This window comes from Poecilia latipinna, unplaced genomic scaffold, assembly GCF_001443285.1.
Source record: "Poecilia latipinna isolate Pla-1442-1.1 unplaced genomic scaffold, P_latipinna-1.0 Scaffold2430, whole genome shotgun sequence".
NCBI lineage: Eukaryota > Metazoa > Chordata > Actinopteri > Cyprinodontiformes > Poeciliidae > Poecilia > Poecilia latipinna.
The window spans coordinates 74,415-90,567 of NW_015115046.1; the positions used below are offsets into that span (position 1 = coordinate 74,415).

The following is a 16,153-nucleotide window of genomic DNA, read 5'->3' on the forward strand; positions in this document are numbered from 1 at the left end:
GAAGTTTGCCCCAATAATTACTGAACAAGTTATTTTATAATACATTTTATATTTCTGAAAATATACAAATGTTAATGTTATCATTGACAACCTCTTGCAGTTTTGTATTTATTTGTTCAAAAAGATTTTTCTCTGAGAAGTACAAAGTTATATTGTTAGTGTTTGGAGGTTGTTCCATGGTAGACTGCATAAAAAAGGAAGTTCTCAGATTTTTAAAAGCTTGAGGTTTTGCATGTTAAATACTTGATAATTCTTTATTTAAAAAGTTGTCATATTCCAGTAACTCCATTGAAAAGAACTAAATATATTTATTGATATGTAAATATATATTTACATATGACAATGCCAAAACCTGCATCAGTTAGAACTGCAACACGTTTGATGAAACTCTGTTTGAAACAATGATTTAAAAGCCTGGGTGCTCCATGCAGACAAATAACACAAGAAACAAAGCATTATGAGTCTACACTTTATTTTCTACTTTGAGATTACCACAGCTATAATAAACTTTTACAATGAGAAGGAAAACCAATCGCCCATTCTTTCTACATGAGGAACACATGCAAAGACAACTAATTTGCAAACTAATGAATTTGAAATTGTTGTCACAATGCAATGACAGCTCTACAGGGAATCCTAGCCTGCTGGTCTTATTGATTTCTATTAAACAGCAAAATCAGAATAGGTACTGATCAATAACTGTTTTGACTTTCAAATGATACTTTGTTCTATTTTCATGCTCTTCTCACATGCAAAGACTTATAATCTTCTCAACATGCATACTACGAGGGCAGAACAATTTAAACATCAGGATAAAAGGAAATGTTAGACAACTGTCTCCAATTAAGGTAGTAAGAGTTGGCAGGGTGGTTGTTTATTCCCTAAGAAATGCACAAAGGCAACTTTGGTTTTCAGATGCATCAAATAAAACCACAATATACCCCTTGTCAATTTTTTGTATCTATGATCTGATTTGACTGTAACATTCACATCTTTAGGCTGTTTCTTCTCCAGATGACCAAGATTCGGCCTCAACATCTGATTCCTCAGAATGGACCATCTCGCCCTCAACTACATTTTTACAAAACACCTTCTTCACTTCAGCATTCCCCTGTTCCTGTTCTTTTGTTGGATCCAGGCCAGACAGGTCAATATCCACCTTGGAGGTCCCATTAACTACCTTTGGATTCTCCAAGTTCCCCCAATCCCTGTTGTCAGCAAATCCTTGATTATGATTGGTTTGCTCAGCAGATTCATTACAGGCATCGTTTGGTGTGTAAGTGGCACCGGTCTCCAAAGAGGACACCCAGAAGTCATTCTTTCCATCAGAGGTGAAGTGACTATGGAAACTGTTGTCTTTTACATCCTTCACTTTGAAAATGTCGTTATCATTCAGGGCACTGTCAATGGAAACTTCAACAGGCTCTTCCTGATGTATGATTATTTTGTCTGATATTTTGTGAAGGTTATCATTCTTTAGATCGTGTTTGATCTGGTCACTCATTTCAGATTCCTTTGTTGTGTTTTCTGGGTTTTCCCATTCAGTTGTTTCCTCAAGAAACTTGTGAAAGTCCTCAGCATCCTCAGTGGGATGTTCTTGGGATACATTTGATCTTTCCTCAGGAAGCACCTCGGTGTTCTCAGTGGGAGCATCAACATCTTGTGGAGAATTTGAATCTGCTGTTACCAGTAAAGCAGAGTTTATAGCTTCTATTATGTTGCTGTCTTTCATATCTGACCTGCTAAGGAAATCTTTCAATTCAGAGTGGTTTTCAGTTCCATCAACATGAGACACCAGATAGTGCTCATCGTCGTCCTCTCTTGTCTCTGGGTTATCTACAGCTTCTTGATCAATAGGATGGACGTCCTCCTCAGTCAGCTTGTTTGTTGAATTTATCTCAACATATGATTCACTAAAGAGTTGCCTCTCTAACGCCACATCTTCAACTATAGTGGAAGATACCTGTTCATAGTTAACACTCATTTCAGGCTCAGATGAATCTATGTCCTGTATTAACTTTTCAGTTCCTTTTTGCTCATTCACAAGCTGAGTGTTTGTTGAAGATATTTCAACAGATGGATCACTGAACAGTTGCATCTCTGAAACATCTCTTGTAATTGTAGTAGCTGGTTCAGATTCAGATTTAACGATCTCACTGGAAGAACCTCCTGCTGCTTTTTCAGTCTCTTGTTCTTTCACTTCCTCCTCAGTCAGAGTGCTTGTCAACTGTATCTCAGGAGATGAATCACTGAAAAACTGCCTTTCTAAACTCTTGCTTATAACTGCAGTGGTCAACGCAGACTCATAGTTTTCAGTCTCACAGGTAGATGTGTTACCTGTAGTTTCTTGTTCATTCATTTCCTTGATGGATTTTTGATCCATTTCTAAGATATCTTCTCTGACCTGCTCATGTCCAAAATGAGCACTATAACTATCTGTTGACAAATTTTCTAACTCTTGTTCCACTAATCTGTCTGTCTCCAGTTCCTCGTCATAGTCTATATTGGTGTGTACAGTGGCTCCAGTAAGTTCTTCTGTTTCCTCTTCTGAATGTCCCTCAACACCACTCATCTCCATTTCTTCAACCTTTTCAGCATCTTTCAAAAGTATATCATACTCACTTACTTTTTTACCCTGATCAGCATCCCTATCTTCAACATGAGTGTATCCCATGTTATAGTCTTCATCCACTGTCTCCTCTTCCACTTCCTCACACAGATCTTCCATGGTTCCAAATGTCTTTGGCTTGTTCTCAGCCCATGTTCCGCTTCCTGCCTCTCCAGCTTTCTTTTCCTGTTCACCTTCACTGGACTCACTTTCCTCAATGTGCGACGCTTGAGTGTTGGCGTCAGTGTCATCACTTTTGTATCGGATCAGGGGTCGAGTATCGGCAAGAGTATTATCCTGAGCGTAGCTGTCACTCTCCAGCTCTGTCCTCCATGACATAGAGACATTCTGAGAGTCGTCTTCATCCCCTCCGTCTTCTTTGTCAGGAGGTGGAACATGCTCCAGCTCCCATATAGCATGGTGTCCTTCACCTACCTGTGGCAGAACAAAGTCCATGTTGCCTTCTTGACCAACCTTTCTGTTCTCCTCTGGATCTTTTGTTGATATGTCCTCCTCTGGCTCAGCATGTTGCTTCTTCTCTTCATTTTCTACACCATCATCTACCCTTTCACTGACCTTTCTCTCTATTACACTGTCCCATGTATCCATCTCTTCCCCATCAGGATACAACTTGTCCTCATCATCCTTTCCATTAACTTCCACAGTGGAACTGTTACTTTCTTGTCTCATAACAACTGCATCAACATTCGAAATGCTTTCATCATTTCTGTTAAAAATACTTTCAAGGAGCTCACATTCAGATTCAGGACTACTTGGTCTGGATTCAAAGGTCGGTTCAAGCATCGCTTCAGTTTCTGAATCTGAAGTCTCATCTTGAACATGCTCTGCCTTTGTCGACCCATCAGCTTGAGCCCTTAGGTGTTCTACATATTCTTGTTCAGTTTCCCCTTCAAAGGTCAGATCCTTCAATAGTTCATCTGATAAATTACATGGTAGCTCCGTTATTCTGACATCACAGGATGTGGGGCTGAGTGCTGTGAACTGCTGGTTGCCACCTTTCTCATTTAAAGGTTCCTCCCTGCTGAGACCTAACACTGCTGTATGGCTGACAACTGACTCAATGACTCTTTCTACCACTGTTTTATCTTCATCCTCAGACATTTTGTCAAATGCATCTTTCTCATTAGGAGGTGATAAAGGCTCAGCATAGGTGACTTTTTCATGAACTTCCTCTGGCCTAAAGTTTTCAGCTGCTCCATTCTGAACTATTTTTGGATAGGGGCTTTCCACAGTTGCAGCTTTTACTACAGCTGTTTCTGCAGGTTTGCTTGAAGTCTTTGGGGGTTCTCTTAAAGCTGCAGATCTTCTGCTCAAGAATTGTGTTGCAGTTATTATGGACCCTGTTCTGCCTTGGCCAGATGAGGAGTAGGTAGTCTTGAGGCTAGCAGACGGCTGGATCGGGTAATTCTTTTTAACCCCATGGGGACTCAGAACTGCATCTGTGGTGGAGAGAAGTCATGAATAAACAATGAACCAAGCTGCTGGGATAAAAATGGCTTGTACAAATGCTTTTAGAAAAAAAAAAATAAACAAAGCTAATTAATTGGAAAATTCTGTCAAATATGGTATGATATCTAATACCACTGCAGAACACTGTCTAATGAGTTAGATACAGTCTGCCTCACCAAACCATTATTAAAATCTGTGTTCTGAAGTGGGTCTGGACACTAATGGGGAGATATCGATCGTCATTTCCTTTCATTGATGTCCAGGCTACGGGAAGGGAACCCATATGGCTCAATATCCATTGGGGTCTGGTTGGCTTGTGTTACAGGACCCAAAGTGCCTACGTCAGCCCCTTTCACCAAGCCCCTCCATTCCAAAGCTCCTGTGCAACTAATGAGATTACAAACTGTCATGTACCCTAGTATGAGCTTCTACTTAGACTAAATGAAATTATCTCTAAAAACAGGAAGTATTCTTCTTCTCTTTTTTTATCTGATATAGGTTACTGCAGCAGCAAAATGACTTCATGTTCCTTATGTATGCTTAATGTTTTCATCAGTTACCTCTAACTGAAATGCTTCTTGGCTTATTCAACAAAACTGCATCTCTTCCAAGGCCCTCACCATCCAGCAAAGCTCTGTGGAGGTAACAGCATGAGAAAATATTACAGTCATACACAAACAACACAATGTTTATGCATTAAAAAAGTGAAAGGCAGCATAATGCTACACACTGAACAGTGGGAAGAGGAAAAGTCCAAAGAGACTTTAGCTGCTTTCCAGCAGGAGCTCCACACTGAGGTCCGTTGTTATGGTAATGAGGAAAGGCCCCGCCACTGAGGAGCCATCTGCACAAGCCTCTGCCATCAATTCCTTTCTCTCTCACACACACACAAAATAAGGGGGCACTTGGGAGCACACAACTGACAGCTGATATTGCAAGCAGCTCATGCAGCACTAATACCCATGTTCCCATTCACACACGTGGATTCCAGCACAAACCCTTATAATTAGCTGCATTGATCTAATTTGATCAAAATGTTGCGCATCGCTGATAACCTGCAGCTCATGATAACAACAGATCCACAAGCAATAAATGATACAGAGGTTTGTCCTTCAGTAATGACCTCTCCTCTCTCTCTCCTGTGCTGATACTCTAGACTCCCAAAGCTCATAGATCGGCCACATCTCTCAAGAAGAGGGTGAGGGTCAATACTTTGAGGAGGGGGAGAACGAGTGAGGAGGCTCTGCTTCATAAAGGATACGTTACTCTGTTCAAAGCAGCAGAGGCTGCAGTAACAATGAAATGACCTTAGGTTCAGACGGCCACTCTCGCCTCAGACAGCTTTTTGTTTGTCTGTTCTCATAGTGATGGATGGTTATTGATTTATTCTGAGCAGCAGCCTAGACGTGTTTAACTAATAGTGTAAACTGAAGTCATAAAATTTGACATACTTTACTGTCCTATTTTCATGCTTTTATATAGACACCCAGTGCACTCAACTTGCAGAGGCTTTTAATGTTTTAAGCCATTAATGCTTTAGGAAGCCAGAGTCCTCTGCTTTTAGTGCTGCATACCTGTATGTTGCAACTTCCAGGCCCAGAGACATCTTCATCTGCATCAGGCTGTGGTTCTCCTGAAGGAGGTGGTCTATCTGCTGGCCCAACTCCACTTTTTCCACCTCCAGCTCCTCTAAGTGTTCCTGCCAAAACAGGGAGTCAAACAGGAAAGGGAAGCAGTTAGAGTAAGCATGATAAGCTCTTTGTTCTTCTATTTTTACTCTTTGCTCAACTCTTGCTAAAGGATAATAGATGTTACTTAAAAAAAGACAACACTTAGATCTTATAACCTACATATGATTATAACCTTAAACTATCCAGGCAAAATGATTGTGAAGATTAATAAGCTGATCTATTTTTCCTGGGAAGACATTTGATGACAGTCATTCTGGAGCACAGTTGGGAAAAAACCTAGAAAGACCCCATCTTTGTGTGCTGAGACCTCATAAGTCACCAGAGCAAATCCCAATAATCACAATTCATAAACATGAGGCTCCCAGTTGCTTTCAAACAAAATATGTTAATTCTACTAAAATGCAAAAGGTTCATGCTGGGTGAAAGAAGAATTTCAACACAAAGTGAAGTCTTTAGTAGAGCTACATTAAACCTTTGCATTAAGCATTAAAAATGTTTTAGATTAATATTTGCATCACTAACAAGTGTTTAATTAATAAGTAAATCTCTTCAGACTTTGTCAAGTCAGAAGACATTAAAACGCAACAGCAGACAAGTCTAAACTCCATCTGCTAATTAATTCACATTAGGCTGTGGTTTGTCACTTTATTTTCTCAGCCAGGAATGACTCATTGTACATCCCTCTGGAGGCCTTTTCAGACAGAAACAACCCAGTTCCACAATTTGCTGAATGCAAAAACTCAAAGCAGCACTCGTTCTATCCTCAATTAATTAAAACTATATGTAAAGTCTGAATGAGTAGTAATATTAATTTCATCATAAGAGTGATAAAACGATAAAATGCTTTTTCATGATTATTTTTAAATCCAAACAGCAACAGATACGAGAAAACTTAAGAACATTTTGGGGAATCTTATAAATAAGTAAAATTCTATTAACATTTAGCTTTTGCATCCTGAAATACTTTTTTCAGTTACATAAAAATTACCCCTGGATCAGTACTTATGTGTTTTTGCATCAGTTCTCTGTAAATGTTGTCTTTTTCAAGCAGTGGTAAACGATTGCTCATGGTGATCCAGGTTCTAGTCCTGCTGGAGGTTTCTTCTTGTTAAAAGGACATTTTACAGACTACTCACCCCGAGCTGCTGGATCTCCTGACAGTGTTCCTCCCTGCGCTGTGCTACAGTCTCCTCCAGATGTAGCTTGACGTCCTGAGCTGAGGCAATCTCCTTCTCCAAGGTCTGAAGTTTCAGCTGGCTCTCACGTTTCTCCAAGCAAACTTGACTCAAACGACTCCTGGCCTGATCAAGTGACTCCTCCAGCTGAGCTAACTGGCCCTGGTAGGCCTCTGAGGCCTCCTGCCAAGCTCTGGTTGCCCTCTGGGAAAACTCATGCCCCATCTTGAGGAGTTCTGGCGTCTGTTTGCTCCTGTGAATCCGGTTTGGAAGCATTTCGGCTCTTGATTGGGACAGAGTGGCCTCCAGGTGGGCCACATCTTCTTCGTGGGTTTGAATTAGGAATTTCATTTCATGTTCCAGCTGGTTGACCTTCTCCCTGAGCCAGATCTGTGCTCTCTGCTCATCTTCCAGCTCCTTCCTGCTTTGCTCCATCTTTGTCTTCGCCAGCAGTTTGGTCTCAGCTTCCATCTGTCTCTGAATCTCTAGGGCTTGTATCTCCTCAGTCAGTTTCTGAACTTCCACCTCTGTGAGGACCCTCTCCCTCCAGGCTGCATCCACTTCCAATCTCGCCTGTCTCAGCTCCTCCTCTAAGCCTCTCCTGCGTATCAGGGTCCCCTGATTGTTGTACCTTAAAACTTTGATCTCGTTTGCAAGCATTTCATTGTCCTCCTCTAGACATTTGACCCGACTAAGGTAGGCTTCAAGGCGTCGGTTCAGGTTCAGCATCTGTTGCTTCTCCTCACCAAGGTGGTTTGGATGAAAGATTTTATGCACTCCATGGAGCTCCATGTTAGTTTAGAAAAAAGATATTTTGGAAACTGAGGTTTCTCTCAGAAGTAAAGGGATTATGATTTGGCAGCCGGCTCTATCTCGTCGTTCCAAGCCTGAGTCAGCGTGTAGAGTTTCCTTGTTTGTGAGGGAGCCTCCCGTGAAGTCTGGTGGAGTGACTGCCAGCAAAATAGATGTCTCTGTCCTACTGGGTTTAATGAAGGGGCCGGGCGCATGGACACCAGGGGTGGAGTAAAAAGGGTGGGAGGAGACTGGAAGCTGTGGAGAGAGAGGGGAGATAACAAGAGAATGGATACAGAGGGAGAGAAGGAACTGAGGCAGGATATCGGAAATGGGATGGAGGGTTGTAATAAGAAGAGTGGATTAGATGGAAAGGGCAGACAGAGGCCATAATGTAATTTACAATATTAACTCCTTCCTAACTCAGTGCTATGTTGTGATATGCACGATGATGCCCAGAGTCACATACTGTAGTTTTTGGTATTCATGTCTTCTGTCACTGATAAATTAAAAGCTAAATGTTTAGTATGTGGCTTTAAAAAAAAAAAAGAAAATAAAAGCTTGACTCATTTTGTTGAAGGTTTGACAAAATGGGGACCAGTGTGGAGATTACTGTTTCTTAAGCATGGCGGTGGGTAAAATGTAAGGCATATTAAAGTGCCACTTTATAGCACAATAAAGTAATATTGCCTTCAGTTGCTATGAAAATGCTATTTATATCTAAAACTACTTAAAGGAAATTTGACTTTGCACCATAGCCATATCAGACACCTTGAAATTGACTTCTGTCTCTTTAAGAACCTCCTACCCTTTCTGACATTCCCCCTTCAGCACATCATTACAACAATGATTGTTCTTGCATGTCTAGCCCTTCCACCAGGTGTTTGTTTATTGCTGCTGCCACTAGTCTGGGGGAGACATGGGAAAGTGATGCTCGATGGGTCTGGAGCTCGGCTTGGAGACTGAAGCTCCTGGGTGGAGCTTCGGGTAGATAGGTGGTGTGTTGCTGGAACAGGCAGAACACCAGGGTATTAGGGGTGCAAACAGATTCATGCATATGTTTTTCATCTAAAAGCAGAAGGGTTTTTGTGTGACAGGCTTGCCTCATGAAATAACCACTTCTTCTACATAATGCTCTTTTGCTGAAGTTCAGTGGTTTTTCAGGTGCTTTTTCAGCAGTATGGTTTTTAAATGCCTTATTTTCATCTTATGGGTTATTTTCTGAAACTTACTCTGTTCTGTTCTCACCACAAGCTTCTCATTCCACCTTTGTTTTTGTCAGGGTCACTTGTCTTTTAAATGGAAGAGATTGCTTCTTTGGTCTTAATCATTAATTCAAGTTCACATTCACAACTCCCCAAATAACCTGGATTGTCAAGGCAAACAAACAAGCGTTAAAGCCGATGAACTTTGTGAATGCATCCTTAGACACATGCTGAAACAGAAACATTAATAAGCATCAATATTTGTCCACCCACTGGAAATTCATCAACTGATGCATCTGGATATCTATTCAGTGATGTTCCTGGAATCGTTTGGTGTTTCAACATCATAAACCCTCATGTCACGATATCTGATTGAAGACAGGTGACAGGAATGTGGTTGGAGAAGTGGTATTTAAGGTCCAGCAACAGCTTCAAGTCTCCAGCACATGCCAATATGGCTACCGATGACCTTTTAACTGGGTCTGTCTGCTCCTCAGCTTTAAGTCGAGGGTTTTCTTGTAAGAACAGTTTTAAAAATGATCTGTCTTCTAAACTGAAAAACCACTGAACTTAGTTAGCCCTTCTGCTTTTAGCTGAAAAACATATGCAAGAATCAAAGACTCTAAAATACCTTGAATATTATTATCTAATTTCTGTGAAATTCACAATACAAACAGTGATAAACAGAAAATTAATGGTTGATTTTGGATTCTTGTGCATTCAACTAATTCAACTTCCTTTTTTTCTGTCTTTGTCACTTGATGTCGTTACTATTCTCACTTGAACCTGTGTAGTCTATAGCAACTCTTCCAGTAAACAGAAAGCAGTTATGTTTAGTAGATGTACTCACATCTGCTAAACATTTATGGGCAAAGCATTTCTAAGACAAGAAATGGCAGATGAAGACATTCAGTATGCTTCAGTCGTCTTCAAGAATAAGAAACAACCACAATCAAAAAGTAAGTTATAAATATTTTACTCACACATTAGAGAAGAAAACAGAAGAACTTATTGTCTTATTTTGTCAGTTTTTTTAATTAGGTAATTCTTAGTTGTAGTATGGACAGATGTTCCAGATACCTTCTTTTAAGATCTAAAGTATTAGTTGGAAAGAATAAGTCAGACAATGTTTAAATCTCCAAACGACACCAGGGAATATTTGAACGTAAATATAAGTAACCGATTAGGACTGGACTTTTATTTTCCTGTTTTCATCTCTCATAGTGAGTAAAAGTCTGAGTTTGTTGTCACCGGTTTACCCTCATAAACAGATTTTTTGTATTTTTTTTTGTATACATTTTTATACGATTTTTAAGGGTCCTGTTTAGTACATTAGTACATATTTTATGTGCCCATCTTGTTTATTTAATCAAGTTATTTAGAAATTATGCAAGAAAAGAAATACTCTTAATCTCTACATGTTAAACTATATAAAATAATATTTATACTAAAACCCACAACTAAAAAACAGAACTTAAGACCTCAGCCTGTTGCCAGATGTTCTAACCTGATGATATAGTAAAATGCTGTATATGTTTTTCCTCATTATTTTTGATTATTTCTTAATGCTATTACATCTGTAATTCAAATACATTGAATTTAATTTGTGATACTGTGCATAAAATAAATAAAAACAGAATACAAAGTTTTGCAGATTATTTTCAACCAAACTGAATTTACTGCTAAGACAATATATTTAATGTTCAAACGGATAAACTTTATGTTTTTGCAGATATTCACTCATTTGAAATTTGGTGCCTGCAAAATGTTCCAGAAACACTGAGACAGAGGAAACAGGGCTCTGAGGAAGTTGAGGAATACTCAACAAAGCTCTTGTTTGGAACATTTCACAGGTGAACAGGCTAAATGGAAACATCAACCCTGAAAGGCTCAGTCATTAACAAGCAAGAATGGGCAAGGTCTCCCTCCTTGTGAACCACTGCATGAGCAAATAATCCAACATTTTAAGAATGTTTCTCAATGTATAACTGCAGTGAATTTAGAGATTTTATCTCAGCCTAAAATTTCATCAAAAGATTCAGAGAATCACAAGAAATCTCTGAAAGAAAGCTGCAAGGCCAAAATCCAACAATGAATGCTCATGACCTTTGATCCCTCAGGCAGCACTGCGTTAAAAACTGGGATTATTCTCTAACTAATATCATCACATCAGCTCAGGAAGACTTCAGAAAACCAATGTCAATGAAAATGTGTGGTGGAAAACGAAGCAGCAAATACAACAGATATGTCAGTTCCCAAACGTTTAGTAAAAGGAAAAAAAAAAAAAATGACACAGTGGTAAATTTGCTCCTGTACTAACATTTGCAGGCATCAAAGTCCAAATGTGTGAATATTTGCAAAAATAAAGGTTTTCCATTTAAAATTACATATGTTGTCGTATTAGTGAATTCAATAGGTTGACAAGGATTGCTTTGTATAAAATTTAAAAAAAAACTCTTGTCATTAAAATCTTTATAAAATTGAACTCTTGCTTGTGTGCAACTAAATCTTATGGCTCAGTTTTTAACTTCTTTTATGTGTTTCAAAGTAGAAAGAACCGCTTGTTTTTTGTATTATTCTACCATGATTCTGCTCAGCCACTAGAGGGTGCTGCTTTAGTTTATGATAAAAGTAAAGAGGGCCGTTTTATCAGCTGTATGGATTAATTAAAAGTAGATTTATGTCCACAAAAGTCTGCTTATATATTATATCTTTACATTTATTCACTTAATTCACTGTTAATTTGCAGGAGCTGTCAAAGTCAAAAATCTGCTTGTGGTCTGCTGAAAGCCTGACACTTAAATTGTTTCACACTGTGTGAGATGGTGTGACTTTTACATGCTAAAAACTTAATGAGGAAAGAAAATGAAGTAAATGAAGTGGTAGTTCTCACAGGACTTCTTCCTCTTTCCAGACCACAGGGTCAAACATGTTTTAAGCAACACTCCAGGTGCAGTTGCTTAACTTGCCCTTTAGTGACTCCATTCACTGAATTATAATTGTCTAAAACAGATATGTTTCCTAAACAAGACATCATTTTGGCCTATTGCTTTTTTTCCAGATCAAGTAATAAAATAAATTACTTTTCTAGTTTAAAAACAGTAAAAGTTTTAAATTGTCAGAGCATAAAAGATACTTGAGACTAAAGGGAAATGCTTACTTCTCCTAAATGATGGTAATTTTTTTTGTTCAATGTTTATGGTAATTTTTGCAGGCAAACCAGGCAACCTTTAGCAGTAAGGCTGTGGAGATGGCAGAGGACGAGGTTCAGTATGCTTCGGTCACTTTCAAAAGGAAGAGACAGCCAAGAGGTGAGCTTTGTGTTGATATGTTTTATTAACATGATGCTCTCTGTGGTTGTCTGATCTCTGTCGAGTGTAATGTGGATTTAATTAAATGGGGTTGCTGTAGAGATAGATACCCAGCCCACCATTAGGCGGTAGTCTGTGGTAGTTCTTACAGGACAGATCTATATATTTTTCCACATCTCTACTTGGTGCCAAAAGGTGTGGAGGACATTTAGTATGGTCAGTATTTTTAAAATAAAAATTAATAGGATTATTATCACCTTCAGGTTCTTCAAATATGATAAATTGCAATGTAAGGAAAGCAGATTTTAAAACGATGTCATTTTAACATTTTATTAAATTTATTTTTGTAATACTTGAAGACATTTGAACTTTCCTTAATTCCAGCTGACAAACAGGAAGAGGTTGTATATGATGAAGTGAAGATACCAAGTCAAACAGCTCAGCCAACATCTGATACAAAAGGTAAGTTGTAATGGAAAACACAAAATGTGAATAAATAAATTGTTTACCAAACAGCAACTGAGCCAATTTCCTAAATTGAAACTATGAACATCTCCTCATTTTCTCTAATATGTTTTTACAACAAAAAAGTCAAGCAAAGACAGAACTGAAATTAACATGACTTTCTGTTTCATTTAGAATAAGCACACTGCTCAAATATGTAAGTTTTCTGATGTAAATATAAACAGTCAAAGATAATTTATAGAACTGGAGTCTGTATAGTGGAAATGAGGAAGGACCGGCTCCAACAGACAGGTGCTTTCAGCAGATAACATCTTAGGGACTTTAAGGAACAAAAAACAAAGATGTGCATTTTGAAAAATTCTCAGAAAGCCTAATTAAGTCACTTTAAAAACAACTGGATTATGCTGGAAGCTCAGTATGATGAATTTAGGATGACTTATTCCTTTTGTAGATTATTTTATGTTTGTTGAAATACAGTCACAAATAAGCCAGAAAATATTGTTTTGTTGAATCTTTAGGATAATTAGTAGATACCAAGAATAATAATTTTATATTTCTCAGTTGAAAATAAAACTTTTCTCTGCCAACATTCTTTGTTAAATGATGACAATATTTTTTGTAACATTTTAAAATAAAAAAGTGTCAATATAAAATAAACAAAAGAAACAAAGTTTGCTGTGTCCTCATAAAACGTTGTATATTTTCTGAATAATTTCCGCAGGACTTTTGTCAGATGAAGAGAAAAGAAGATTTTGCCGGTATAAGAAGTTGGCTTGTTGCTTTGGGATTCTGTGTGTGATTTTGGTCTTGGCCATGTTTGGAGTCTGTAAGTATTTATTTAAACATGACATAAGCGAACATGAATGAGATTCCTCTGTTAAAACATGTGGGAATGCAGCCTACATATTCTGGAGACATGTGTTCCCTTGGGTTTACTTGTAAAATAACCAATAGAGAGAACTAGAGATACATTTTAAATTAACCTGCTTTTAAAATATGTAATATTTCCAAATCTTTAATTAAGGAAATCCTGTGCTGGGTATGTTTTACAAACTAAAACAGTCAGATGTTTGAAACTTTAGCTGTTTCCTTCCAGAAACAATAAGAATATTCTTAAAATGATTCATTTTACATGTCAAATGGACAGTAGAGATCCTCACACATTTCTATTGCTTTTGTTTAGCAAATTTTGTTAAAGTTTTCAAAATCCTACATATGTTTTTTATATCTATATGTAATATGTAACATCTTGATGTCTTGCAGTCGTATTTCTTTACAAGAGCAAACTGAAGGAGCTGGAAATCAACCAAGCAGCCTTACTGAAGGAAAATGCCACCCTGACACAACAAAACCAAAACCTGACAACAGAACTTGATCAGGTTAAAAAGATAAACCAGGAGCTGCAGACAGAGAAGAAAAACCTCACCGAGCAAGTAGAAAGCATGAAGAAAACCTGGAATGAGCAGAACGTCAGTCAAGCTCAGTGGATCATTGATGAATACTGTCCCAAATCAATCAATACTGACAAAAGTATGTTCAGATCTCTTTGTGGTAAAAGATTAGCTCTGATAATATTTATATTGGCCAGACCAAATGTTTACTCATTGATCTCTGTTGTTTCAGAGAGACAGTGTGCTTCTTGTCAGAAAGGTTGGCTTCACTATCAGTCCAGCTGCTATGTAGTTAATAATGAGGCTGAACTTAAGAATCAGAAAACCTGGGAAGAAGCACGAGAAGACTGCAGAGGAAAGAGTTCAGATCTGACTGTTGTTGGTAATGAAGAAGAAAAGGTAAAGACAGAGCTGGAAACTGTTTATATATTTTCAGCACAAACTGTTGGCCTTGTAAGTGAAGTGAATTTGTAATCATTTTATTTATTTTGTTCACAGACATTTCTTAAAGGCAACAGTTGGGTTGATAAGAACATTAATGGATACTGGATTGGTCTCAGAGCTGAAGGAGGGAGATGGAAATGGATCAATGGAAGTGATCTGACCAATCAGTGAGAGACACATTATCTTTTAACCTAAGTATAAAATAAATCTATCATCTCTGATCTAACTGATGTTTCTCCTTAGAGCCTGGATACCTCAGCAGCAAGCAACTGATGGTCGATGTGTAACTTCTCTCCAGAACCGAGAATGGAAATCAGTGAGCTGTACTGACAAGAACGCGTGGATCTGTGAGAAGAAGGCTTTATCTATTTAAAATGAAATATTCAGACTTCTAAAGGTTATTTGGAAAACCTAAATGTAAATTTTGCTTATATTTTTTCACAAGAGATAAATTATAGTTTGTTATTAACCATAGCAATAAAAATTATATAATAATAATTTGTGCATTAACTGAAATAATTAAAGCTATAAATTTGCTATGTGGGTGTATCCCACCTGGTGTCGTCCTCAGAGTAAATAATCATTACTCTGAGGTCGACACTATAATTTGTATTAAAAGTGTCATAATTTACCGAATGACACTTTATGACATAAATATTCATGAAGGCTTTTTCATGTTCACGACAGGTGTTTATGACAGTGTCATGTCAGTCTTATTCACCCCACTTCAAATAAAGTGTTACCAATAATTCTTTATTTTATATGCTGAAAAGATGTATTATGTTCTTGATGTATGTCCTTGTTTTAACATTGTTATTGTGAATAAAACTAATGACAGTGGCATCTGACTCTGCTTCATTTTTCTCACTAAAGCTCCACCAGGTCTGATATTGTTCCTGGAGTATAAAGACGATAATCATTCCTATGTTCACTTCATCAGTCAGTGTCACCATAACAATCCTGAAATAACAGTTTTCATATAAAGTGAATACTGAGCCCCTAAAAGGATACTGAAAAAATAAAAATAAACATATTGGTCCTCACCTCCATATAGGAGCTCTGTAAAGGGAATAGATTTTAAACATTTTATTTTAAATTTTGATTCTGTGGAAAACCTAGACAAACAATACAAATCAGCTAAACAGTGGCAGTTTAATTCCACAGTTTGGTTTTTATATTCCTATAATTTCATGAGAACAATTCCTGATTGTCAAATGAAGCAAAGCAAACCAAAGTCTAATGCACCAAGAAAGAGAAATAAAACCAAAATCTCAGATAAAAAGCTAACAGTGATCAGATTAACAGAAACTGAGAATTTGTTGGGGTTCTGTTACTGTGGAAAATGAAAAGGTAGTTTTGCTTTTTATCCAAGACTCACTTACATAACTTGTATTTAATGTGTTTATTCAGCAAAACCAGCTTCTCACTCACTTTCTGCCTAACTCACCTTACAGTAAATGCCGTGTAATGCTAGCTGAAGTACAGGTTTCTTCATATCTCAGAATTTCAGGAACTACATCTGTTACAACCCCACCTTAAAATCCCTAAAGTAAATCCTGGCACTGGGCTTTAACATAAAACTAAAAAGTAATCCGAACAGT

General features: G+C 37.8%; 2 protein-coding genes across 2 annotated transcripts; one reads left to right on the forward strand and one right to left on the reverse strand.

Moving 5' to 3' along the window:
• Positions 1-455: 455 nt before the first annotated feature.
• On the reverse strand, positions 456-7,910 carry nes (nestin). Its single transcript, XM_015019400.1, has 4 exons — positions 6,906-7,910; positions 5,653-5,777; positions 4,639-4,712; positions 456-4,068 (listed from the first exon to the last, which is right to left on the reverse strand). Exons 1-4 carry the CDS (start codon positions 7,734-7,736, stop codon positions 995-997), a joined length of 4,104 nt encoding a protein of 1,367 aa, XP_014874886.1. The 5' UTR covers positions 7,737-7,910; the 3' UTR covers positions 456-994.
• A 1,846-nt stretch (positions 7,911-9,756) lies between these two features.
• On the forward strand, positions 9,757-15,214 carry LOC106937740 (C-type lectin domain family 4 member G-like). Its single transcript, XM_015019399.1, has 8 exons — positions 9,757-9,900; positions 12,156-12,252; positions 12,637-12,714; positions 13,439-13,543; positions 13,981-14,247; positions 14,341-14,507; positions 14,607-14,719; positions 14,796-15,214. Exons 1-8 carry the CDS (start codon positions 9,841-9,843, stop codon positions 14,923-14,925), a joined length of 1,017 nt encoding a protein of 338 aa, XP_014874885.1. The 5' UTR covers positions 9,757-9,840; the 3' UTR covers positions 14,926-15,214.
• Positions 15,215-16,153: the final 939 nt, after the last annotated feature.

Coding starts and splice junctions, on each gene's coding strand:
- nes (XM_015019400.1), bottom strand. CDS start 7,736: ATGGAGCTCCATGGAGTGCATAAAATCTTTCATCCAAACCACCTTGGT. Junction 5,778..6,905: donor AGGAGATCCAGCAGCTCGGG/GTGAGTAGTCTG, acceptor CTGTTTTGGCAG/GAACACTTAGAGGAGCTGGA. Junction 4,069..4,638: donor AAGAAGCATTTCAGTTAGAG/GTAACTGATGAA, acceptor TCTCCACCACAG/ATGCAGTTCTGAGTCCCCAT.
- LOC106937740 (XM_015019399.1), top strand. CDS start 9,841: ATGAAGACATTCAGTATGCTTCAGTCGTCTTCAAGAATAAGAAACAAC. Junction 14,248..14,340: donor ATCAATCAATACTGACAAAA/GTATGTTCAGAT, acceptor CTGTTGTTTCAG/AGAGACAGTGTGCTTCTTGT. Junction 14,720..14,795: donor GGAAGTGATCTGACCAATCA/GTGAGAGACACA, acceptor GTTTCTCCTTAG/AGCCTGGATACCTCAGCAGC.